Source organism: Chrysochloris asiatica, unplaced genomic scaffold (genome assembly GCF_000296735.1).
Source record: "Chrysochloris asiatica unplaced genomic scaffold, ChrAsi1.0 scaffold00017, whole genome shotgun sequence".
In the NCBI taxonomy this organism is placed as follows: domain Eukaryota; kingdom Metazoa; phylum Chordata; class Mammalia; order Afrosoricida; family Chrysochloridae; genus Chrysochloris; species Chrysochloris asiatica.
Genome location: NW_006408535.1, coordinates 9,220,825 through 9,247,148, shown reverse-complemented (window position 1 = coordinate 9,247,148; position 26,324 = coordinate 9,220,825). Strand labels below are relative to the sequence as shown.

The window sequence follows — 26,324 nt, the reverse complement described above, 5'->3', positions numbered from 1 at the left end:
GGCAGGTCTAAATTTTATTTTTTAAATACTCATGTAAACTGGGATCATTATGATGTGACAGAGTTTCTGATGTGTATTTCTATTCAGAGGCAAAAAAAATACATGTGATTGATATACATCTATGGGAAACTGACCTCCTCCACAAATAAGTAAATAAATAGTGAGAAATATAATAAAGGAAATGAATAGCAGTTATACACAAAGGTAGATAGATCGGTAAATAGGTAGGTAGGTAGATGGCCTACATTTACATTAATTAAGGAATTGGTACAACAGTTGATACTGTTTTCATTACTTTGAAAATACTGACTAACAAAATACCCAGAACCATTGTGAAAAGAACTTGTTTTGTTTAAAATGTGTTACTACTGTTATAATTTTATTTTTATATCGATTTTACTGTCTTACTTCATAGCCAAAAAGCATATCATAGCTTTTTATGTCCTTATATAATATCATGAAAAAGAAAGAAGGAATACATATGAAACTTTTGGTTTTACATTTATAAAATCAGATGATAAGGTATAAGTAATAATCTTACCAAAAGGAAATATAGTTTAAAGTAGTAGCCAACTATATTAGCAAGTGTGAACACATTAAGAAATTCACTCCATTATAGTCCACTTTACATGTAAATACCTCTATGTAGCACCAAGTGTCTTAAGGGTAGGAGATTCATTTATTTGAATAAAGTTGCCAATAGTACTTGTATTCCTGTTTTTCTGTTCTGTCCATCAGCTCTCAGGTAACTGGATGTTGCTATTTTGAGTAACCCCTAGAGACACTTCTAACTCAACCAATCTGAAGAAACAGTTCTGTAAACATTATTGACCCCTCCACCCCCACCCAGGGGACCATCAAATCCATTTACACAGATACCAGTTGTCACAAACTATTTACAAAGCGAGGCAGAACAGAATTTCCCAGCTTCTAAGAATCTCTATTTGATTCTAGATGTCTTCTCATTTCTGTATAGAAGTTGTGAAAATAAGTAGGAGGTTTTTTGTGTTTTTGTCCCCCCCATGAGCCATGGAATTGTAAAGTCAGCAGTTCAAACTCACCAGTCACTCCTCGGAAACCCTATACAGGGTCACCATGGGTCAGAATTGACTCAATGACACTTAACAACAACAACATTTCTTAGATCTCATCAACTTGACTATTAACAACAACAACAACAAAAATCCACTGCCTTTGGGTAGATTACAATTTGTGGTGACCCTATAGGAAAAAATAGAAGTGCCGCATGTGTCTACTGTGGAGTGACTGGTGGGTTCAAACCATCGACCTTTGGGTTAGCCAAATGCTTAACTACTGTGCCACCAGGACTCTTTTAACTGAGTATGTTATACGTAAACTAATATGTGGTTGTCTGGAGAAATTAAAGAAGGTCCCAATGCTTGATTTTCTAGGATAAGAAATGATATTATACTTAATTTTCTAAACCAAGAAATTGAGAATATAACAGCAAAATTAGTAATGAGAGTTGACAATAAGAATGCTTCCAGCAGTAAGGATAAAGAGATGTTGTTGTTGTTGTTGTTAGGTGCCATCGAGTTGGTACCGACTCATAGTGACCTTATGCACAGCAGAACGAAACACTGCCCTATCCTGGGCCAACCTCACTATTGTTGCCATGCCATTGATGCTGCCACTTTGCCAGTCCATCTTGCTGGGAGTCTTCCTCTTTTTCTCTGACCCTCCACCTTACCAAACATGATGTCCTTTTCCAAGGACTGGTCCCTCCTGACAATATGTCCGAAGTATTAGAGACAAAGTTTGGCCTCCAAGGAGCACTCTGGCTGCACTTCTTCCAACACAGATCTACTTTACATATAATTTACCTGGCCTAGGCAGTTTTAAAAGCAATCATGTCTTGCCAGTTTGTCTAAGTGGATAAATAATTTCTAGTAATAACTGTTGGAAGTATTTTAGAGTAACATCTAGTAATACTCTCTAACATCACTATCAAATGGTTACAGAGTAAGTTTAGGTGGCAATAATAGCCTGACCCAAGCCATGGTATATTCAGTCGCCTCATATGCATGTGAAAGTTGGACAATGAGTCAGGAGAACCTTAGAAAAATCAATGCATTTGAATTATGGTGTTGGAGAAGAATATTAACAGTACCATAGATTGAGCAAACAAATCTGTCTTGGAAGAAGGGCAACTAGGATGCTGCTTACAAGCCAGGATAGTAAAATTTTGTTGCTCATACTTCCGGCATGGAGAAGGACATAAAAAAAAATGGAGGGTAGGTGAAAAAGAGGAAGACTCTCAACTAGATGGATTAACACAGTGGCAGCACCAATGGGCGCAAACATTTTAATTGTGAGGGTGATGCAACCCTGGGCTGTGTTTCATTCTGTTGTGCTTAGGGTCACTGAGACAGAGCACCTGAAAACAACAATAGCTTGATAGCATTGGCTAGTAATAACAAAATTTTAGACATATCTTTGGTTTGAAGTGATTGAATTCCTATGTCCAAATAAAGCAATGTGTCCATGGAACAGCAAAAAAAGTAAATAAGGAGATTGGTAATTTTCATTAAAAATGTTTCCTGTTGTTTAACTTTGAGAGAAAAAAAAGTTAGACTTCAAAGATTTATGAGTTACTGAAGCCTAATAATTTACTTGCTATTTCCACAAAGACAAATGAATTTAAACAGTTTTAAGGGAATTTGGTGTAGTCATGTGATAATATAGTTAAACTGTTGTTGATAAATATTGAAGCAGGTTATGAGAAATGGTTGTAAAGTTCCTACTTCAAACCATATTACAGAGAGAGACTGAGACTAGGATGGTTTTGCTTTTAAATTTTCATTTGTCTATAGGTAAGAGTCCTAGATACATTGAAATATTGGCAAAAAAATAAGGCTATAGGAATTGACAAAATACAAACTGACATCTTTCATCAAACTGATATAGCATAAGGAAACACTCCCTCATTTATGCTAAGAAATTTGGAAGATAGCTTCCTGGCCAACCAATTGGAAGAGATCCATATTTGTGCCCATTCCAAAGAGAGGTGACCCAATGGAATATGGAAATCATCAAACAATATGATTAGTATCATATTCAATTAAAATTTTGCTAAAATTAATTCAAAAATGGCTGTGATAATATACCAACTGAGACGTGTCAGAGGTTCAAGCTGGATTCAGAAAAGTTATGGAATAAGGGATATCATTGCTGACGTCAGCTGGATCTTGATTGAAAGTAGAGAATACCAGAAAGATATTTACCTGTTCTTTACTGACTACACAGAGGCTTTCAGCTGTAGGTTATTACAAACTATGGATAACATTGAGAAGAATGGGTATTCCAGAACAATTATGCTCATGAGGAGCCTGTACATAGACCAAAAGGCAGTTGTTCAAACAGAACAAAGGGATACTGAATGATTTGAAATCATGAAAGGTATGTGCCAGGGCTGTATTCTTTCACCATCCTGATTCAATTTGTAGCTGCACAAATAATATGAGAAATTAGATTATATGAAGAGTGGCATCAGTATTGGAGGAAGATTCATTAACAACCTGTGATATGCAAATGATACAACCTTGCTTGCTGGAAGTGAAGAGAACTTAAATATTTACTGATGAAGATCAAAGGCTACAGCCTTCAGTATGGATAGCACTTCAATTGTAAAGAAAATTAAAATATTCACAAGTGGACCAATAAATAACATCATGATAAATGGAGAAAAGATTGAAATTGTCCAAGGCTTCATTTTGCTTGGATCCACAATCATCACTCATGCAGGCAGCAGCCGAGCTATGAAATGACAAATTGCATTAGGAAAATATGTGGCATAAAACCTCTTTAAAAGTGTTCAAGAATAAAATAGCAATTTGAGGACTAAGGATAGTGAGCCAAATCATGGTATTTTCAATTGCCTCATAGCCTCATATGCTTATTAAAGTTGGACAGTGAATAAGAAGATCATAGAAGAATTGATACTTCTGAATTAATGGTGTTAGAGGAGAATATTAACGGTACCATGGACTGCAAGAAGGACAAACAAATCTGTATTGCAAGCAGTTTAGCCAGAATGCTCCTTAGAAGCCAGCATGATGAGACTTCATCTCTCATACTTGGAACATGTTATCAAGAGGGTCCAGTCCCTAGAGAAGGACATCATGCTTAGTAAAGCGGAGGGTCAACATGAAAGAGGAAGAACCCCCCCCCCCCAATGAGATAGATTGATGCAGTGACAGCAGCAATGGGTTCAGGTATAACAATGGGCAGTGTTTTGTTCTCTTGTGCATAAGGTTGCTCTGAGTCCGAATGGCACCTAGTAATACCAGATTAAGTGTTTGAATCAGTAATGAATATGTTTCTTTTTGTTTAACATTTACTTTATTTTTTTTAAGTCCTGGGTTAAACAGATTCATGAACTAAATAAAGCAAGCCCTTTGCTATCAAATTCTTATACATTAGGTTCTTGTTTACCAGAATTTCAGAATTGTAGTTGTTGTTGTTAAGTGCCATTGAGTCGGTTCAAACCCAGAGTGACCCTGTATAGGGTTTCCGAGGAGCAGCTGGGGTGAGCTTGAACCATAGACCTTGTAGTTCAAACGGCTTTGCAGTCTGTCGCATTAACCCACAGTGCCATACCAGAATCTCAGGATAGGGGTAATAGTTTCAGTTTGGAAAAGACCACCAAGTATTTCCCTGGCTTGAGCTCCTCACTTATTGAGTTCACTGTTGCTATTGAGTCCACTCTGACTCATTGCAACCCAATGTGTATTAGAGTAGAACTGTGCTTGATAGAGGTTTCAGTTAGTGAGCTTTTTCAGCAGTAGATTGCCAGGTGTTTGTTCTGAGCTGCCTTTGGGTGGACTTGAACTTCCAATCTTTCAGTTTTTAGGTGAGCACATTAAGCATTTGCACCACCTCAATTTTTGAGAGATTTTTTTGGCTTATTTGTTTATGTATTTGCATATGCAATTTTCAAGTGGTAAAGCCGTACAAACAGTTAAAGTGGTTAGTAGCTTCATCCTATAATCACTTCATGAAGATTTTTTCTCCTGGTCTAGAGAGTTCAGGCAAAATAAAGGAAAATGGATTTGCAGTTGCTATATGTCATCTTCTTCACTTCGTTGGAGAACACACTAATTTAGAAACTGAATATAAGATGGACTTTAAATAAAGAAAATGAAAATCTGGCAAAATGCAATGTGGTGAAGTAGTATCTTAAAATTTGAAAGGTCCATCATGCCTTATTGTCAAATCTTTCAGAAAAATATATGTATGTATAATAGATAAATAGATGGATATGGAGCACATGAATAATTAAATGTGGTACAATGCTAACATTTGGGGAATTTGGTTGGAGGGTACACAATACTTTTTTGTACTGCTTTTGTAATTTCAAGACTGAAATTATTTAAAAATAAAAATTTAAACAAGCTATTCTTTTACCATCACTTCTTGTTAGCTTCCTCATTTGTGTTTCTGTCTTCATTAGTCGTTGAAGTCTTTCACATTTTATTTCTTGTCTCCTTTTCTTGACATTTTTCTGGCTCACTTCAGTGTCTGAGGACCACCATTTCAGAACCCATTTTATTTTCTCTGCTTCCGGTATCTTCATCATCAGAGGTTGGACTTAGTTGTTACCTATTGCTAATTTTACAGGACCCCTGGCGTGGTTCTGTAGGATAATTAATTACTGGACTGTGAACCACAAGGTCAGCAGTTCAAACCTCAGAAAATCCTATACAGGGTCACTATGAGTCAGAACCAACTCGATGGCACTTGATAACAAGAAATGTAACATCTTGCCATCTTAATACATGAAAAGTATTTTTGTTCTCCCTAAACCTTTTCCATTTCCATTGTGCCCTCCCATTCTTCTCTATTTAGAGTTACCTTTTTCTTTAACTCACCAGCTCAACCCAAATTAATATGCCCTGCCATCCAGTCCTACTGACTCATAGCAGCCCTATAGGGCAGTGTATAATTGTACTGTAGGCCTTACAAGACTATTACTTTTACAGAAGATTGCTACATTTTTCTTCCATGAAGTAGTGGTAGGTTCTAATGCCACTCTTTTGGTTAGCAGCGGAGTGCTGATCCACCGTGGCATCAGAGATCCTTTACTCAATTCAGGTTATTTGGAAATTCATTACTTTGTATATTCCTACTTGTCTTTCTTTAGAATAATTTCCTTCAAGGAATCTTTTCAACCTTAAGTTGAGTATCAGTGCCTAACGTATGATGTATTTGGTCTTTGTAGCCCCTTTTTTTTTTCATTGTTAGGTGTCATTGAGTGTGTTCCAACTCTTAGTGACCCTGTTTAGGGTTTCCGAGGAGGTGGGTTTGAACCACCCACCTTGCAGTTCTTGGCTCAGTGCTTATCCTATAACACTCGCCTTTGTATTCCCAGACCCTTTCCCAGGGCATATCACACTGTTGTTTTTGTTATTAAGTGCTGCCGAGTCAGTTCAGACCCATAGTGATCCTGTGTAGGGTTTCCGAGGAGTGACTAGTGGGTTTGAACCGCTGACTTTGTGGTTCAAACTGATCTTGTGGTCCAGTGCATTATCCTGCAGCGCCACATTAGGACTCCTGTAGTTCACCGTCAATACTAAAATAATACGTTAATTAGAGGTTTGGCCTTTTTAAAATAAACTATTAAATTCTGAAACAATATAATGCAGTATGGCCGAGTGGAAGAGCGTTGAGAGCATTAAATCAATAAAATAAAATAAAACCTAAAATTGTATTTGCCAAAAGAGTTTATGTGTGTATTTATTTTTAAGATCAACTAGTATTTGTTCTCATTAAAAAAAAAAAAAAGGCAGGAAGCAAAATGTAATGGCTCAGCTTTGTTTATACTAATACTAAATGAAATTACCAGTACAAAAGTTTGGAGAGTCAGGTCTGCACGTTGTTGTTATTAAGTGCAGTCAAGTTGGCCCTGAACTATAGTGGTCCTGTACACGGTTTCAGTCCTCGCCACACCAGGACTCCTTGGTCTGCATTGTTGTTGTGTTCTGTCCAGTTGGAACCAATTCTTAGTGACCCTGTCTGTATAGGGTTTCTGAGGTTGTAAATCTTTACTGGCACAGAAAGCTTCGTCTTTCTCCCACTCATGTTGTTAAGTACCGTGGAGTCAGTTCTGACTCATAGTGACCCTGCACAGGGTTTCCGAGGCTGTAAATCTTTAAGGGAGCTGGAAAAAAAGCTTCATCTTTCTCCTGCAGAATGGCTGGTAATTTCGAGCTGCCGACCATGTGGTTAGCAGCCCAATTTGTAACCACTACACTGCCAGAGCGCCTTTTCTCCCACTCATTGCAGGCTCCAAATGTCTAGTGAACATCTTTTATTAATCTTGAAACTTTTTTCTAGAATTAACTTTATTAATCTAGAATCCAGACACTTTTACTAGAGAGTAAGATTAGTAACTTCCCGATATAATCAGAGCCAAATCATAACACAGTATAGGTCTTTAGAAAATTTAAACATGTTGAATTTAGAAGCATGTCAGAATTGAATGGGCTGGTACTTCATGGGGTATCATCTCTAAAATTCAGGAGGGATCAGCAAAAAGTCCTCTTTCTGGAAAGCTCCCATATCTGCTCTAGAGTTTGGAGAAAATAGCAGTCACAAGTGAAATGGTCTTGACTTACCAAGAAATCAATGGATCACAAAATCTGACTATAGGTAAAGACTGAAGTAAGCAAGAGAGCTATAAAATGAATACAGATCGGAAATATAGCTGTACTCCTGGTGAAGTATAAAATCCAGGAATTAGGAATAAAAATCTGAAAAGAGAAAAATGGTCTTGACTCAGAAAAGTTGTTAAATGCTGTCAAGTTGGTTCTGACTCATAGCGACCCTATATAGAGTTTCTGATGAGCAGCTAGTGGTTTGAACTGTTGACCTTATGGTTAGCCGTCCATTGCTAATCCTACAGCGCCACACCAGGAGTCGGTCTGAATGCACAGGTAAAAAGAAGGGACAGATGATGCTAAATTTATTCTCAAAACAGGTTAAAGAGCCTGAAGCACTTGTGATTGTTGATATTGGGGCATGGGAGCTTTTATAGTTAATAGTGCTCCATGAATCTGGTAACATAATGATTATGAGATGGGCTGCCAACCACAAGGTCAACAGTTCGAAACTACCAGCTGTTCCGTGGAATGAGACTTTCTGCTCATGTAATGATTTACAGCCTCAGAAACCCTGTAGTCAAAACATTATGTTGAAATTTCTTATATATCTCTCAGTATATAATTGATAGTACATTTTCTCTTTCCCTTAAGCCAAGTTAAATAGAAAATTATTGCTCCCAAACAACTGATTCTAATCTAGCTACCAGCCACCAGAAAGAATATCCGGGATTGGGAATTTAACTCTGATGAGTCCTGGTATGACGCTGTGGGCTAATGCGTCAGACTGCCAAGTCATTTGAACTGCAAGGTCGGTGGTTCAAATTCACCAGCTGCTCCTTGGAAACCCTATACAGGGTCGCTATGGGTCGGAATTGTCGCGACGGCACTTCACAACAACAATATTTAAGGAGCTTTGGTAGCGTGGTGATTATGAATTAGGCTGCTAACCTCAAGGTCGGCAGTTCGAAACTACCAGCTGTTCCGTAGGAGAAAAAAGAATCTTTGCCCGTAAAGATTTGCAGCCTCGGAAACCCTATGCAGGGTCACTGTGAGTCGGAACCAACTCCACGGTACTTTAACAACAACAACAAAATATTTAAAGAACTCTAGCATAGTGGTTACAAGTTGGACTGCTAACCTCAGTGTCCGAAACTACCAGCTGTTCTGTGAGGGAAAGATGAAGCTTTCTGCTCCCATAAAGATTTATAGCCTCTGAAATCCTATGTAAGGTTGCTGAGTTGGAACCACTTATAGTCAACCAAAGAATTTCTCATTAAATAATGTATACTTTGTGAGTGGTACTTTATTTACAAGTTCCCCTTCATTTTCTTTTATTCTAAAAGTACTTTTTTCATTCTGCCTCCAAAGCATTTTCAGTTTGACAAGTTGGAAAAGCAATCCTCAACAACAGATAGGTTCATCTGCTCTTTAAAGTTTAAGGATTATTTCTTCCTTTGGTGTCTGTTTATTTGATATACTCACAAAAGAGTTTGTGTGCATGTGTGTGATTTTCTCCCTAGAACTTCTCTGCAAGAATTATGTATTATTCCTTTGAAATATATAGCTCTTACTTGCTACTGTTGTTGATGTGTGCCTTGGAGTCGGTTCCGACTCATAGCGACCCTGTACATAGCGACCGAGGCTGTAAATCTTTACGGGAGCAGAAAGCCTCATCTTTCTCCTGCAGAACAGCTGGTAGTTTACAACTGCTGTCCCTGAGGTTTGCAGCCCGATTCATAACCACTACACTAACAGAGCTCCTTTACTTACTATAGTAGCTTAAAATCGTTTCTATAAAATAACCATGCAATATTGATATAGAGTCTTTGATATGCAGTACATGGCTGATACAATAAAGGTTAAAAATAGTTCTTATATTTTGTTGTCATTACATGCCACTGAGTCAGTTGCTACTGTTGTTGTTGATGTGTGCCATGGAGTCGGTTCTAACTCAGAACGACCCTGTATGGGATTTCAGAGGCTGTAAATCTTCATGGAAGCAGAAAACCTTTGTCCCAAGGAATGGCTGACAGTCTCAACCCATGGACCTTGTGGTTAACAGTCCAGTGCTTGCTGTTTGGAGCCACTGCATTCCCTCCTTTTATCGTACCCAGTACAATATGACAATGATGGTTACAAAAATAATAGCTAACATTTGTTGATGTAAACTCTAGGCCAAGTACTTTGCATCTATGCCAGATACTTAGCAAGTATTTTGCATGCATTAACTCAACCTTGCAACAACTCAATGAAGTGCTATTATTATTATTATATTAGGTAGATTAACTTGCCCATGATAGCACAGTTTGGAAATGAATTCTAGCTGAGAGACTCCCAGGCCCATTATCGCTGTTGTAGCACTGTAAGATCAGCACTGGACTGTGAACCACAAGGTTGTCAGTTCAAACCTACCAGATGCTCCTAGAAACCCTATATGGGGTTGCTGAGTCAGAACTGACTCAACGGCACATAACAACAACAACAATCATTCATTTATTGTATTCTTTTCTAAGAAATCTAGAAAAGAGAAGTACTCTATGAGGAAAAACACATCTCTAAGTCACTGGTTCCCAACCATGATTGTATAGGACAATCATCTGGAGAACTTAAAAAATATTGACTGTGTCATACTCCCAGAGATTTTTATTTACTTAGGGTAGGTATGATCTGGACATTAGCATTATTTAAACTAGAAATGATTCTAACATGTAGCCCAGTTTGCGAGTCACTGTTTTAATGTACATTGCTTATGGAATTGGTATTATCAGTGTTAAAGTTCACAACAGTACTTGCTTACCTGGATGCACCAGTAGCAAGACTTGCATGTGTTTAAAGCTATGAAAATATTTCCTGGCACAAAATACTTATTTGATTGAGTGGTTTAATATATAACAATGATTTCATCTATCTTTTTTTTTTTTTTTTAATACAGATAGAGCCAATAGTTACCTTGAACAAGAGACTAAAAAGAATAATAAAAGTATACAACTGGATGAGCAATTGGCTATGAATAATTTTGTGGAACGCATGCATCAGAAATCCAGTGACTTACTTGATGAGGTTACAGAATTGCCAGGACAGAGATCAAGGAATTTTCAGGCCATCATTCCTAAGCCAGATGATGAGACAATTTACTGTACTACTGAAAAACCCAAGTGAGTACTAGTGCTCTTAACATTGAGAAAGTCACAGTTGGGAGAATGTGGTCTTCCTTTGTTGCTAATTTGTTTATTTTGGTGAGGGCTCAGTGCTGTAGGATAAACACTCAGCCTCAAGGTCAATTTGAACTACACTGGGTAATTCCAGCTCCTCAGAAAACCTATACAGGGTCACTATGCATCAGAATCTTACCAACACTTAACTAAGGCACTTAACAACAACAAAAGTTGACTTATCATTAACTTAGTGGCATTTGGGGACCCCTTAGGCTTTTCTGCTGTTTCCATTACATTGCTATGATGAGTTGAGAGAAGTGAGTAAGAAAACATGCGGTGAATTTGAATGAGGGCCATACGTTTTTATTAATTTCTTGTAGAATATTGTTTTCTGTGACCTTTCATTATGGATGTGCAAATTATTTCTAAATTGACATAAATGTGATATTATTCATCAGAGATTAAATATTGGCAGCCACAGAACCAATTAAGCCTGAGGAATATTTTGATTTTGGTTTGCCAATTTTTCTTTTAAATTAATTCGAATGCTTTTAGGAGGACTCAATATTTTTCTATCTTCCTTCCCTGTTATTTTACATTCTGTAGCTTTTCCCCATTTACCTCACCTATCTGTAACATACAGGGATTTGAATTTGTGACTCATGGGGCTTTTACCTGTGTAATTACGATACTTTGATGTTTAATCATATGCTGTGAAAAGTTGTTAACGAGGTGCCATCAAGTAAGTTCCTATGTTTACCAACCTTGTATAGGATTTCTGAGGCTATAAATCTTTACAGGAGCAGAAAAACCTCATCTTTGTGTAGTAGCTGGTGGGTTTGAACTGTCAGTCTTGTGGTTAGCAGTCCAGTACTTGTTCTAAATTTTAGTGATTAATGTGATTATGTATTTCAGTCTAGATAAAATCGTATTTTACAGAATACTATTTTAATAGATTCACATAGAAACAACCACTTTATTTACTTAAAACGATTCAATTCTTTGTTCATCTGCTTTTAATTAGCATAAAAATCCTAATGTATGAGGGGACTTCAAAAAGTTTGTGGAAAAGTGGTATTAAATGATAATGGAATTTTCCCAGGAACTTTTTGAAGCCCCCTTGTATATATACAAATATGTTTTCACCTCTTAGCACTTTGTTAGATTCAGTACCTTTTTTATACTGAGTGGTAGACTGGAGGACATTTTGTAGAGTAGAGGCAGAGATAAAGGACTAGGACATAATCATTTGAAACCATTTTGGGAAATAAATGATAATGTTTGAGATAAAGCCAACGTAAGCGGTATCTAGCATAATTGCAACAGAAGATTTACAAGGGAACATCAGAAAGCTTGTGGAAATATCCTGTTATCTTTCCATTACAGTTTTCCATGAACTTTTTGAAACCTCCCTGTATATGGTAGGTAGAGTCCAGGCTTTACTGGTATATTTATTTTTAGTAACTTTGAGATTAACCTGTCTACAAACTGCCCAGAGGTGTACAACATGTCCTCGGGTGGTGTTGTAGAGTATTAACTGTGCTGCAAGGTCAGTTTGAAGCACAAAGTTGGTGGTTCAAATTCACCTGCCGCTCCTCAAAAACCCTCTCCAGAGTTGTTGTGAGTCAGAACCAACTCAGCCGCACTTAACAAAGAACAACAACAAAAAAAAAACCCTGAAAATAATGCCTTCAAAAAGACAACCTCTTGACTGCTAACCTCAAGGTAGGTGATTCAAACCCACCAGCCCTTCCTGGGGAACCCTACCCAGGATCGCTATGCGTAGGGACTGGCTCGACAACACTTAACAACAACAATAACAATAGCAACAAGCTAATAGTGTTCTCTGAGAGCATACAAAATGTCAGAAACGTTTTTATTTTAATTTATAAGTTAAATGCATTACAAGAATAGGATTTGTTTTTAATGTTGGAATTTAATAATGAAAATATGATAATCTGTCAGTGAAATTGAAGAAAATCCTAATTAATGTTTTCATTTTCAGAAAATAAATGCAATTAGAATCCAGACTCTTAAGTAGAAACTGAATTAATATTCACGTCCCCAGAAAACTGAATTCTTTGTTTAATATTGTTTAATATACAGAAACATGAGTTTCTCCATAGTATCACTGAATGTTTTCTACAAATTTAGCTATCTCAGCTCATAGAGTAATGTGTCTGGATAAAATTAATATATTCTTCATGTCCATATAATTTTCTTACTAGTACATAACATGAAACGTTTAAAATGAGATAACTTAACATATTTATTGTGAGAATTAAATCTCTCTCCCCCCTGTGAAGTGTAAAATTTATAGAACCTATGCAGTAGAAAGCATATGTACAGGTTGTTTGACAGTTTTCTCTTTTACAGCATTATGGAAGTTAGGAATAGTGATTTGCATTGTGAATGTATGAATTCTTGTCAAGTTACTTCAGACTTAAATAAAGAGAAAACAATAGCATCTCTTCTCAAAGAACTGGACATTCTCAAAGCCAAAAATAAAAAGGTACACTACAGAAAGTCTGATAATGACATAGTACACTTTTAGCTGGTGACCTACTAAATTTGCTTCATTGTTCATCATAATTCAGTTTTATTGTGTACTTTTAGGATTTTTAATGGTAGCTTATGCCACTTCTAATTGGTCTAAAAGGGTAAAGGTTCAGTTGAAGGGTTGGCTATGTTTGGTTTTCAGACTTGCTGGTTGCTGATTTCACTTCCTTCTTCATAAATGGCATCTTGGGTAGTTATCTTAAAAACAAACAAACAAATAATTTCATTCAAGTTTTACTGTATGTAGTTCCTTCAGAGTTATGGAGAGTGAACATGATAATGCATTGACTTCATGTTATACTCCTAAATTTTTTCTTTTTTTATTAGTATATATGCCCTGTATTTCATTTGGATAATATATGTAATTAAAACATAGCAAGATATGACAATATTGTCCTTTACTTTGTATTTATTTATTTTCATTTTGTCTAAGCCAATTCAAATTTGTCATGTCATGCTTTATCTTATTTTCTGCTCTTTTTCTACTTACATTTCTTTGAGCATAACTATCCCTTATGTTCACTTACTATGTATTTTTTAACTTCTTACTTTTCTGAGTTTTTTATTTTAATATTTTATAGTTATTTGAATCAAATTGAACCATAGTGTTAGAAATGTTGAGTTATCTGATGGAAAATAATACAGATGACAGAAGTCTAGAGAGGAATAAAAAGAAAGAAAAATTGAAGGGTTTCTGTGAGAGAAAATGAGATATTTCCTATTCTTTCATTTAGCAGTTATTTATTACATATATATTATGATTATGAGTCAGGCACCAGTGCAAATTAAAATAGGATATGATGGAGTAGCATTCTCAAAGGAAGATTTATATCAGATGTTAAGATTATTATACTAATTAAGTTTGTTTCAAAATATTGGAATTACTAAGGAAAGATGTAAAGCTGTGCTGTCTATTATTTTATTAGTTTATTAGTCTTAAAGAAAGCTGTTTGCTTTAAGACTAAAGAATGGATGAGGTAGCTCTTTGTTATGGTTTTTATTAATCGTAATGTTATTCCTTTTAATTTCAGTTGCCTACATACACACACATATTAAATGTATATTAAAATGTTTTTACAATTTATCAACCCAGTTTACAAAGTATTTAGAACCTTAAAAACACTTATTTTGGGGCGGGGGTTTATATATTTAGGCAGTAAGATATAACAGTTTAGGGAAAGAAGAGTTTTCCTTTGGAATTTATTATATTTGTGCAGGATATTTATTAGATAAAATTCTATTGTCTTTAATGTGTTCCAGCTTCAAGAAAAACTGACTCAAGAAGATAAGGAACAGAGAAAACTAAAGCTTAAACTAGAACTCCAAGAGAAAGTGACAGAAGCTAAAATTGCTGAAAAGACTACAGGTATAACAGATGAGTACTAATACATGGCTTTAAGAATCATACACAGGTGGTTCTATATGATGTGGCTTGGTGAATGCTAGCTAGCTTATTTGTCAAAGGAGGGTACGATCTCTCTCTCTCTCTCTTTCTTTCTTTTTTTTTTTTTTTTTGGCTGCTTAGAAAATAGGTGGCTTTAACATCCTGGTACTGGTATTAGGGAGAGCTTTACCTGTATTCATACTGATTTGGGCATTAAATGCATTGTTAACACCATGTCAATCCAATCACAAAAAGGTTGTTTGTTTTGTTGGAAGGGCCTGAACAAACAAGGGGAAATAATGATTACCAGTGCCTCTACCTTTCAACCAGCAGTTCAAATACCACTTATTGTTTTAGCTCATTGAGAGGAAATACTTCTCCTTTGTATGGAGATAGTCATATATTCATTGCCAGTGAAAACCTGTCTATTTCATAAATCTATTTCATGCAATTAATAAATTTTCACCTGATGACTGGATGATGATACAGATCATATTTCCTCTTAAATTGAAAGGTTGTCAAAGTTTAAAATTATAAATGGCTGCCTTAAATATGTTTTGAATTATACCTTTACTCACAGATCTTTTTAAGGAGAAAAATGTTTTATCTTTGTATGCTGCAGATATGATAAGGGATTCTCAGTAGTCTATGATCTCCATGTATAAGTAACTCTGAGACTCTTCCTCACTAGTGTTTTAGTGTGTTAAAGAAATAGATATTCCAAACAATAAGATATTAGTATCCTGAAGAATTTTAGAGAGCACTTACTTTAACATTTGTATCATTTGAAATTATTTTAAGAAACAAGTATATTTTGTGATTAGTGTGAGATTATAATCATGCTTTATAAGCCACTTAAATTGGTTGCATACATGAAATAATTCTGATAGGTTTGTATAACCTATCTTTAAAATATTATATGGAAAATAGAAAGTAGCATCATTATGAAAATATGAGTAAGTGCTCTAGCTGAATACCAGATGTTTGTTTTCTATTAGCATTAAACTACCATGATTTTTTTTTTAATTAAGGAGAGAAACAGGAGAATTATTTATTTTAAGGAAAATTTATACCATGTTGAAAATTGGTTATTCAAATATAAAGTTAAGGCAATTTGAAAGTTTCTTGACTTTTTATAGCCATATGTATACACATGTATACTAATAGGATGGTATCATAAGACTTAAATTAATTTTCAGATGTTTGCAGAGTAATTTAATTTTATTTATGTTTTCCAAAATTAATTTAATATAATAAGTTCCCTCATGATTTATTGAAAATCATAAATTAGTATGTTGGCATATCACTCATTATGTGATAATATTTACTCTTTTCCTTAAACTTTTCTATAATATAGCTAAATATATTCTTCAAATATTTGTGGATTGACATATATTTAAGGATTCCCTATGACTAAAAATTTTGACTAATGCATACATAAAAAGTAAAGTATGATCAAAGCTGTTTTATGATTGTAAATTTCATGAATGAAAAAAATATTTAGTAAATGTTTAATTTTGAAATATGTTTAGTATGTTTTTATAGTGTCTTAAACCTAGCTTTTAAAGTAAAATATTAACTAGAATATTATGAGGAAATAGGGACCAATGATTTATATAGAAGGATATGGATATTCAGTATGATAACAACAACACAACTAAAATCATCTAACATGTACTAACCCATGCTTTTGAGTTGATTTTAACTTATACCAATCTTATAGGACAGCTTAGGGTTTTTTCCTTGGTTGTAAACTGCCACTTTTCTGTTAGCAGCTGAACATGTAACCACTGTGCAGCTATGTTGTTGTTGTTGTTAAGTGCCGTTGAGTCGGTTCCGACCCATAGCGACCCTGTACAGGGTTTCCGAGGGTGTAAATCTTTACGGGAGTAGAAAGCCTCATCTTTCTCCCGTGGAGCGGCTGGTAGTTTCGAACCACTGACCTTAAGGTTCGCAGCCCGATTTGTAACCACTACACTACCAGAGCTCCTACCATTTTTTTATACCATTTTTTTTTGTCTTCCAACTATCCCTCTTATTTATTTTTATCTTTATGTGCATTGTGTAATTTGTATTATGGATGTACTAGTCCATCTTGCCTTCCTACTTTCTCATATAACTTATGAAAATTAAAAATTATCTGATTTGGAGTCCTGCTGTAGCACTGTAGGATAAGCACCGGACTGCAAGGTCTGTTTGAACCACAAGGTTAATGGTTCAAACACACCAGCTGCTTCTCGGACACCCTATACAGGGTCATTAGGAGTCGGAACGAACTCAATAGCATTTAACAACAACAACAAATTGTATAACCTTATACCATTTCTAAGGATCTGGTATAATCAAAACCATATAAAGCAAAAGGTAACCAATTTTCTGAGAGGCAGTTTGAAACAATAGAAAAACTAAAAACCATGGAGTCAGATTGACCCAAACTCAGATCACTGCTTTGAGTCTTAATATTGACTGTGTGCCTTTTAGCAAGTCAGTGTCAATAAGCCTGTTTCTCCCCATGTAAAATGTAAATCATATTTGTTTACAAAATTATTTTAAGGATGAAATATAGCATATATAAGTACATAGCATATAACAGTTATTCAGTAATTTGTAGCTAATAGTTGTATTCTTTTATTATTCTTACACATAAAATTCGTAAACTTTTGATAATATTATTTTGCCAGAAGTCATGAAAACATTTTTTTTGTTTTGCTTTTAATTAAAATTGTGGTCATTAAAACTTTTAAAAGAAAAAAAAAAAACCCTGAAAAATTAAAGAAAGGATTGGTTGATAAGGAAATTTCTTAGTGGTAATACCTTTTACTAAAAAATGAATCTGAAATGAAAAAAATGGTATACAGAGGGCTTAGGCGTTAACTCAGTGTGTACCTGTGGTAACTGTCATATAAACTATTATAATAGTCTTCAAACCTGTTGACTTTACTTCCTTGTTAGTTTTACATGATGTTACTACTGTCAATGTAATATGATCTTATTGGGAGTTTGGTGTTCTGTTGTTTTCTGTCAAGGTAGTATCTTAGATGGTTGGTCCTTTTATCTTCCCCTCTTTATCTTACATTACCATAATTGTCATCATCATCATTACCAAAGGTACTTTTCATCAGCATTCATTATTTTATAGGAACTATGCTAACTTCTTTACAGATCAACCAAGAATTATTTATTGTAGACCTAGCACTGAATATACATCAGCAACTAGGATAGATATGGGATTTTGAGTGTTTAACTATTCTCAATCATAATGCACCACATACTGAAATCAATAGCCTCATATACATGCGAAAGCTGTACAGTGAATAAGGAAGACCATAGAATAATTGATGCTCTTGAGTTATGGTGTTGGAGGAGAATATTGAAAGTGCCATGGGCTGCCAAGAGAACTAACAGATCTACGTTGGAATATGTGCAGCCAGAGTGCTCCTTGGAGGCCAGGATGGCCAAACTTTGTCTTTCATACTTCGGACATATTGTCTGGAGGGAGGATATCATGTTTGGTAAGGTGGAAGGTCAGAGAAAAAGAGGAAAACCCCCAGTAGGATGGATTGGCAAAGTGGCAGCATCAACGGACTCAAACATGGCAACGATAGTGAGGTTGGCCCAGGACTGGGCAGTGTTTCATTCTGTTGTACATAGAGTCTCTGTGAGTCGGAACTGACTCAATGGAACCTAAGAGCAGCAGCACTAAAATAAAAAAAAACAGACTCATTACTATCAAGTCAATTACAATTCATAGCGACCCAACAGGAAGAGTAGCATTGCCTTATAAGGTTTCCAAGACTGTAATCTTTATGGGAGCAGACTGCCACATGCCACACCTTTCTCTTGAAGAGTAGCTGGTGGAACCCATAGATCTTTTGGTTAGCAGCAATATTTTTTAACGATTGCATCACCAAGAGTCCTTGTATAATGCTGTTGTTGAGTGCTAAGCGAGTCAGTTCTGACTTATAGTAAGCCTGTGTAGGGTTTCTGAGGAGTGTGTGCTGGGTTTGAACCTTGTGGTTAATAGTCTGGCGCTCATCCTACAGTACCATGCCATGTACAATAAACTAACAAAAAGCCTACTGCCAGTGAGCCGATTCTGAAACCATGTATAGGGTTTCTGAAACTGTGAATCAGACAGTTTCATCTTTCTCCTGTGGAGCACCTGATGAGTTTGAATAACTGACCAATGTCCAATCTACTGTGCCACCAGGAATCCTTGTAGATCCCTCTGTGGTTGTTGTTAAGTGCTGTGGAGTCAGTTCCGACTCATAGAGACCCTGTATAGGGTTTCCAACTAGCAGCTGGTGGATTTGAATTACCAACCTTATGGTTCAAACCGACATTGTAGTCTAGTGCTCTAGCTTGCAGTTAAAACTCAGATTGTGGTTTGAGACTTTTGCTCAAAAGTCTTTTCACCACCTATTGTGTGTAAATGACAGCCTCATTGAGGCTTGGTTAAAACCTACTCTGTGGGTTGCTGTCATTTTAAAGGAGATAATGTTTATGAATTGCTTACCCTTTAGGTTGCACTCAACAAATGGTTGTTGTGATATTAAAATACTGATAATGTTGCCATCATCTTTTTTTCTTAAACCTTGATCTCATAGGGAACATATTCAGCATGTTCCTAATAGTTGTTTCGTTATATAAGTGATAGACAGTACTTAGCAACCACAACGAATACTTGGACTCCTGGTGTGGTGCCATAGGATTAGCATTGGACTGCAAACCAAAGGTTGGCAGTTCAAACCTACCAGCCATTCCTTAGAAACCCTATATAGGTCCACCATGAGTCAGAACCAACTCGATGGCACACAATCATAACTACCACCACCATCTATACTTACTTATCTGGTGCCCTGCTGTGGCGCTGCAGGATAATGCACTAAGTCACATGGTTGATTTGAACTGCAAGGTTGGAGGTTCAAATCCACCAGCCACTCCTCAGAAACCATATACAGGGTCGCTATGAGTCAGAACTGACTCAAAGACACATAACAACAATAATACTTACTTATATTTGATTTTGTTTCAGAAAGAATTGATTTGGGTGTCTCTTAAAAAATTAGTTTGTAATACATTTTATTATTTCATTTGATCCTGTTATTTTTTCTTGACAGCTTGAAAAAATGAAAATTATTTCTTGCATGTTTGCAGAAAATAAATAAGAGATAGTTCATACCTACCAGCTATGCCTTGGAAACCTTATATAGGGTCACTATAAGTTGGAACCGACTTGACAGTACTTAACAACGAGAACAAATATATTTTATTTAGTCTTAGAAAAAGATGAAATGCCCACATGACTTTCTGTTAACATTGGGAAAATACTATTTCTTTGTAGTTATTTAAAACTTTTTATTGTGTTTTCACTCATTAAATTATAACCGTGGTTAATAGTATTTGATCATTGTTAGCATGTATGACCTTAAAATGTTAGGATATTTTAGAGACATGAGGCAGAGAATTGAATCTTTTTTGTTCTTTATGTATGTATCTTTTGTCACCTAAATGAAGTATTTGAACCACAGACACTTCAATGTTTGTTTTAGTTAAATTGATTCTAAAACTAAGAGTTAGGATCCGATGACCTGATATGCAGCCATTAATTTCCTCTTCGATCAGCGATTTGATTGTAACTTTTAAATATAACTTGTTAATTAAACCTTTCACTTTTCCTGTACAATCTCAGTGAAAATTACCTAGTGTTTAGGGAAATTCTCTTTAATTTTTATTATTCTACTGCATTTTCAGTGTACAGATGCTGTTTAAATTTTACATGAGTACTTATTTAAATAGCTTTTCTTATACGTTATTTTTGTGATATTTAAAATATTTATGTTTCTTTAAAAGCCTTACTTTTCTATTTCTTAGGAGCTCACTTTGGCATCTCTGCTTTATGTTAGTTATTTTCCTTTCTTGCATGTCATACATTAAAGATTAGCTGTGGAAGGTTGGAGCATGGAGAGATTATGAATGACAGAAGAAACTCCTGTAGAATAATAATCAGTTTTTGGTATTTAATGCTGTTTGACTTTTGCAGACACATTTCTTATTAACCTTTGGTACAAAGAGAAATCCAGGTTCCTGATATCTCATGGAGAAGATGAATTTGAGATCCTCTTCCAATTAAACTAAAATAAGGCCAATATTGGGTTTTAGCCAAAAGAACTGCCTTAGTTCCTAAGTCTTGTGTTTATAAATTTATCTACCTACCTATATATATATATACATAAAACTATATTTTAACAATCTGTAATTCAACATTTACATAATGAATATGCCTTCCTTATTTTACTGATGGTGCAAGCATTGAATCTGCTTTTTTTAAAAAAGTCAATAGACAGATCCTTTTCTATGCACGTAAATTTAGGGTAATATTTTATAAATAAAAATTTAAAGTATTCCCAAGCTGTTTTTATTAAGAAGATGTTACTTTACTTTTGGCGGAGAAAAGAGGGGTATGATTATGATTGTCCAAAAGATTACAACATATGTTGTCTGAAATGTATAAATTTTTCTGTTCATGTTAAAATGTTAAAAGATATAGTATCCAGGGCCACTATGGGTCGTAACCAACTCTATGGCACTTAACAACAACAAATCTAGCATTACAGCAAGTATAATAAGATACTTAAAAAAATTAGTGGGAAGAAAACCAAAGTCATATAGTACAAAATGTTTACATTGTTCTTTTGTAGAAAGATGTACACATTGTCTTAAAGTATATTGATCTCTAATGATTAAGAAGAACAAAGTGAGCTGGCTTTATATAGCAGAAGAATAACAAATAGCATTATATTCTCTTTTAAGACATAATACACAGAAATCCTATTTTTCTGTATATGTAGCAGCCATTAATAAAATGTGATAACCTTTAGTTTAATACCTGAAGGCTTTAAATGCATTAAATTATAATGGAACATTTCGCTACATACACATGTACCCACATTTTTCAGTTTGGAAGGAAAAAGTATTTCAAGAAGATGACCTGCAATTTCAGATGTTTTAAAAAAGGACTTCTCCTTCTGTGAAACGCAGTAGTTCGAAATATTAATAGGTAGAAGGCTGATTATATTACCTCTTTCTTTTCTGCAAAGATGAAGTAGTTTTTTATATTTTCAAGCTTTCAAGTAAAAATAATAACAGGATCAAATAAAATAATAATACTAATTTTTTAAAGAGACATACAAGTCAATTCTTTCTGAAACAAAATCAAACATGAGTAAGTATAGAATAACACTGTATATAACTAAGTAACTATTAGGAGCATGCTGAGAACTCTTTGGGTATGAGTCAGAATTATGACGAGTGCTAGGGCAAATAATGATTGAGACTAGAGTGTGGCCAATTTTGTATCTTCCCTCCATAAAAGTTTTCCCCACTTCAACAGAGAAAGCGTTATGCATAATAAGTGCCCCAAATGAGAAACTTTTATTAGGAATGGTTTACTATGGACTTTATAATGATAACAAGTATTTGAGAGGATGTTATGTAATCTTGGTATTTAAACAAAATTAACAAAACTTTTCAGAAAATTATTTTAATACTTTTTCAAATGTTTAATTCTGAAGAGGAAATAATCTTGGAAAGAGTTTGTTGTTGTTGTTAAGTGGTGTTGAGCCATTTCTGACACATAGCGATCCCTGTACAGGGTTTCCAAGGAGCAGCTGGTGGGTTTGAACTGCCAACCTTGTGGTTTGCAATCCAGTGCTTATTATCCTACAGAGCCAAATATTTTCATTAAAAAATGTAATGCAAATATTCTACGCACTGAACAAGTACAATACTGTTACAGTTGTATTTTTTAAATATATAAAATGATTGATGCTTATATAATACTTCAAAGAATAATTTGCCTATTTTACAATAACAATTATAGCTTTAATGTCTCTTTGGAGTACTATTCTGGTGCTATAGGTTAGCACTGGACTGCTAATCTTGAGGCTAACAGTTCAAACCGACCAAAAATTTCTTGGAAACCCTTTACAGGATTGCTATATGTGTTGAAATCAACCAGACAGCATTTAATAACAGCAACAATAATAGTTGAATGTAAATATAATAGATTTTTAGGAAGTGTATTTAAGTAATTAGTTATCTGTTCTAAATTGTCTATAAAATCATATGAAGTCTTATAAAATGTTTTTTTTTTATATTTCTGAAATTTAAACTTCATATTTTGTATAATTTCCTAATTCATTTTTAATAGTTTCTATATTTATAAGTATAAATTGCTTAGCCGTTTGAACCACAAGGTCAAGCTCACCAGCTTCTCCTCAGAAACCCTATACAGGGCTGCTATGGGTTGGAATCAACTTGACAGCACTTAACAACAACATGAGTATAAATTAATAGTACTTCTATAGAGAAAAAATTATATTAGGACTTATAAGGGTGACTTTTGATCTAGAATCCATACTTCTAAGAGTTTTCAAAAGTAGTTAACTATATTTATACAGAGAGTCCAGGTGTGGCCCTGTGGGTTAATGCACTGGACTGCAGGGTTGGTTTGAAATGCAAGGTCGGTGGTTCAAGCTCATCAGCTGCTCCTCAGAAACCCTATACAAGGTCCCTAGGGGTCAGAACCAAGAAGACAAGTCACTTAACAGTATATGTCAGCAGTTAAAATCTACCATCTGTTCCCCAAGAAAGAGAAAGAGCTTTCTTCTCCCTAACAGTTCACAGTGTCAGTAACTCTACTTGGCAGTGAGTTTTGTTTTGTTTTTGATTTTATATACATAAGGAGAGAGCTGGCGGCGCTGCAGGATAAGTCCTGGACTTTAACCACAAGGTTGCATTTCGAACCCACCCTCCACTCCACAGGAGAAATATGAGGCTTTCTGTTCCTGTAAAGATTTGCAACCTTAGAAACCCTTTACCGGATCTCCGTGTATCAGAATCAACTCAATGGCACTTAATAACAAAGAATGTACATAAAGGAGCCCTGGTGTGGTGCTGTAGGATAAACAGTGGACTGCTAACCACAAGATTGGTGATTCAAATCCACCAGCTGCTCCTTGGAAACCCTGTACAGGGTCTCTGTCAGTAGGAACTGACTTGACTGCACTTAACAATAACAACAATTTTAGATTTACACAGTCCCCAAATATATGTAGTATAAATCATACAGTAATTAGCATGTTTACTATCATTTCATATGATCAAGAAATCCATTTGATATCCAATCTGTAGGAATCCGTTCTAAATCAACCAAAATGATTAACCCTCATGTCTAACAGTGAGTATAGATTTCATGGAATCTGAGATTCGTTCATATATAGCAAAGGGTCTGCCTTTTATAAAACTTGTCTCTATTATATATGTAGCTTAGAACTTTTTTTTTTTCTCTTCTAACATCTTTTGTTGTGAACTCTATAGTAGAATTGGAGTCCTGGTGTGGTGCTGTAGAGTAAATACTAACCACAAAGTCAGCGGTTCAAACTCATCAGCTTCTCCTCAGAAGCCCTATTCAGAGTTACTGAGTTGGAACCCACTGGACAGCACTTAACAACAACAACAAGAGTAGAATTGCTTATTTTTGGTGGTGTGGTAGATTATACCTTGGGCTGCTAACCATAGGTCAGCAGTTCAAATCCACTAGCCACTCTGGGGAAGAAAGAGGAGGCTTTCTGCTCCTTTTAAGATTTCCAGTCTCCTTGGAAACCCTACATAGGGTTGTTATGGCTTGATGACAGTGGGGTTTGATTATATATATCTTTATTTGATCACTTGGGAAATATATATATTTGAACATTTTATTAGCAATGTAGCATAAGCACTGGACTGATAACCTCAAGGTCAGATTTTCAAATTCACCAGCTGCTTTTCAGAAACCTTATATAGCGTCATTGTGAGACTTGAAGGCACTTAACAACAGCAGTTGTGCTTTAGATGAAAATTGACATAGAAAATTAGTTTTCCATTCAATAAGTAATACACAGATTGTTCTGTGACATTGGTTGTGATCTTTGCAATGTGCCATATTTCTCTCCATTTCTACTCAGTGTCCCCCATTTCCATTTACCTGTTCCCTTGCTCCTCCATACTATCTCATCTTTGCTTTGAGGGAGATGTTGCCCTTTTGATTTCTTCTAATTGATTGTTGTAAGGAGCACAGACCCTCCTGGATGTTGTCTATCATTTGATTGAAAGGTGGTCTCTGGGAGTGGCTTCATGTACATCTGGTCTTTTTTTATTATTTCAAATTTTGTTCTACATTTGTCACCCACTCTAACCAGGACCTTCTATTGTATTCTTTGTCAGAGTGGTAGGTAGTAGTTGCTGGGTACCAGTGGTAGGTAGTCGTTGCTCCAGATTAAAGGAGGCTTCATCCTTTGAACTAATTGCTTCATTGAATCTTCAGTTTTCTTCATTCTCCTTTGTTCCAGATGGGAAGAGACCAGTAGTTGTATCTTAGATGGCTCCTCACAAGCTCTTCAGACCCCAGACTTACTTCACCAAACTAGAGTATAGAACATTATCTTTAAAAACTATATGATGCCAGTTAACCTAGATGTCCTCCTAAAACTATGGTCATTAGCCTTTAAAATCCACTGGCTCATGCTACAAGGCATTTGGTTATGTCTAAGAAGTTTCCATAACTGTGTCCCATATGTATTCTTTTATATATGGATATACATGCAAATATACATACTTACAAATTATTGTTGTTAAGTGCCATGGAGTTGGTTCCAACTCATAGAGACCCTGTATAAGGTTTCAGAGGCTATAAATCTTTGAAGCAGCAGCAAACCTCATCTTTCTTTTGCAGAGTAGCTGCTGGGCTTAAACCTCCGACCCTCTGGTTAGCAGTTGAGTGCTTATCCTACAGAGCCACTGCACTCTAGTATATGGATATACTTGTAACATTTACATTTATAGATACCAATGTAGGACTATACAGAACCATACCTATCTGTGTTTGTACTAGGGTGTACTCCTAATGAGCTTCCATATCCATTTATAGTTGTCTGTCTTTGTATTCACTGATAAATGATTGTTTGTTAATTACTTTTGTTATGAGAGTTTACCATTATTGACCTTTGTTTTTATGGTCCTCTCCATGTCTCCTTTTGCCTTGGGCAAGTTGTGCTGATTTCTCCCATATTGTGTATTGCATTTCTCTTCACTCAAATTAACATTCTATGGTGCAACAACAACCACAGTGCTGTAGGATAAACACTGGAACAAAAGTTGGTTTGAACTGCAAAGTCAGTGGTTCAAACTCTCCAGCTGCTCCTTGGAAACCCTATACAGGGTCACTATGAGTCAGAATCAACTCAACAGCACTTAACAATCACAACAACACTGTCTAGTTGGAGTCCTAGTATGGAGCTACATATACACTGCACTGCAAACCGCAAGATCGGCGGGTCTCAGAAACCCTATATTGGGTTGCTATAAGTGGGAACTGACTGAGGACACTAAACATCAGTAACAACTATCTAGTTGCTTATTTTTTTCCCCTCCCATCCCTGATAACCATCAAAGAATGTTTCTTTTTGTGTGCAAATCTATTTTTCATTTCATATAATAGTGATCCCATACAATATTTGACCTTTTGTGATAGATTTATTTCATACAACATAATGTCCTCCAGAT

General features: G+C 35.5%; 1 protein-coding gene across 1 annotated transcript in view; it reads left to right on the top strand.

Annotated features, from left to right (window-relative positions):
• Positions 1 to 10,358: 10,358 nt before the first annotated feature.
• Positions 10,359 to 26,324, top strand: part of MIPOL1 (mirror-image polydactyly 1) — a 369,629-nt gene continuing 353,663 nt past the window's right edge. The window contains exons 1-4 of the mRNA XM_006835500.1: positions 10,359 to 10,380; positions 10,555 to 10,777; positions 13,154 to 13,289; positions 14,597 to 14,702. Coding sequence (XP_006835563.1) covers positions 10,359 to 10,380; positions 10,555 to 10,777; positions 13,154 to 13,289; positions 14,597 to 14,702 — 487 coding nt within the window. The remainder of the gene's footprint in view (positions 10,381 to 10,554; positions 10,778 to 13,153; positions 13,290 to 14,596; positions 14,703 to 26,324) is intronic.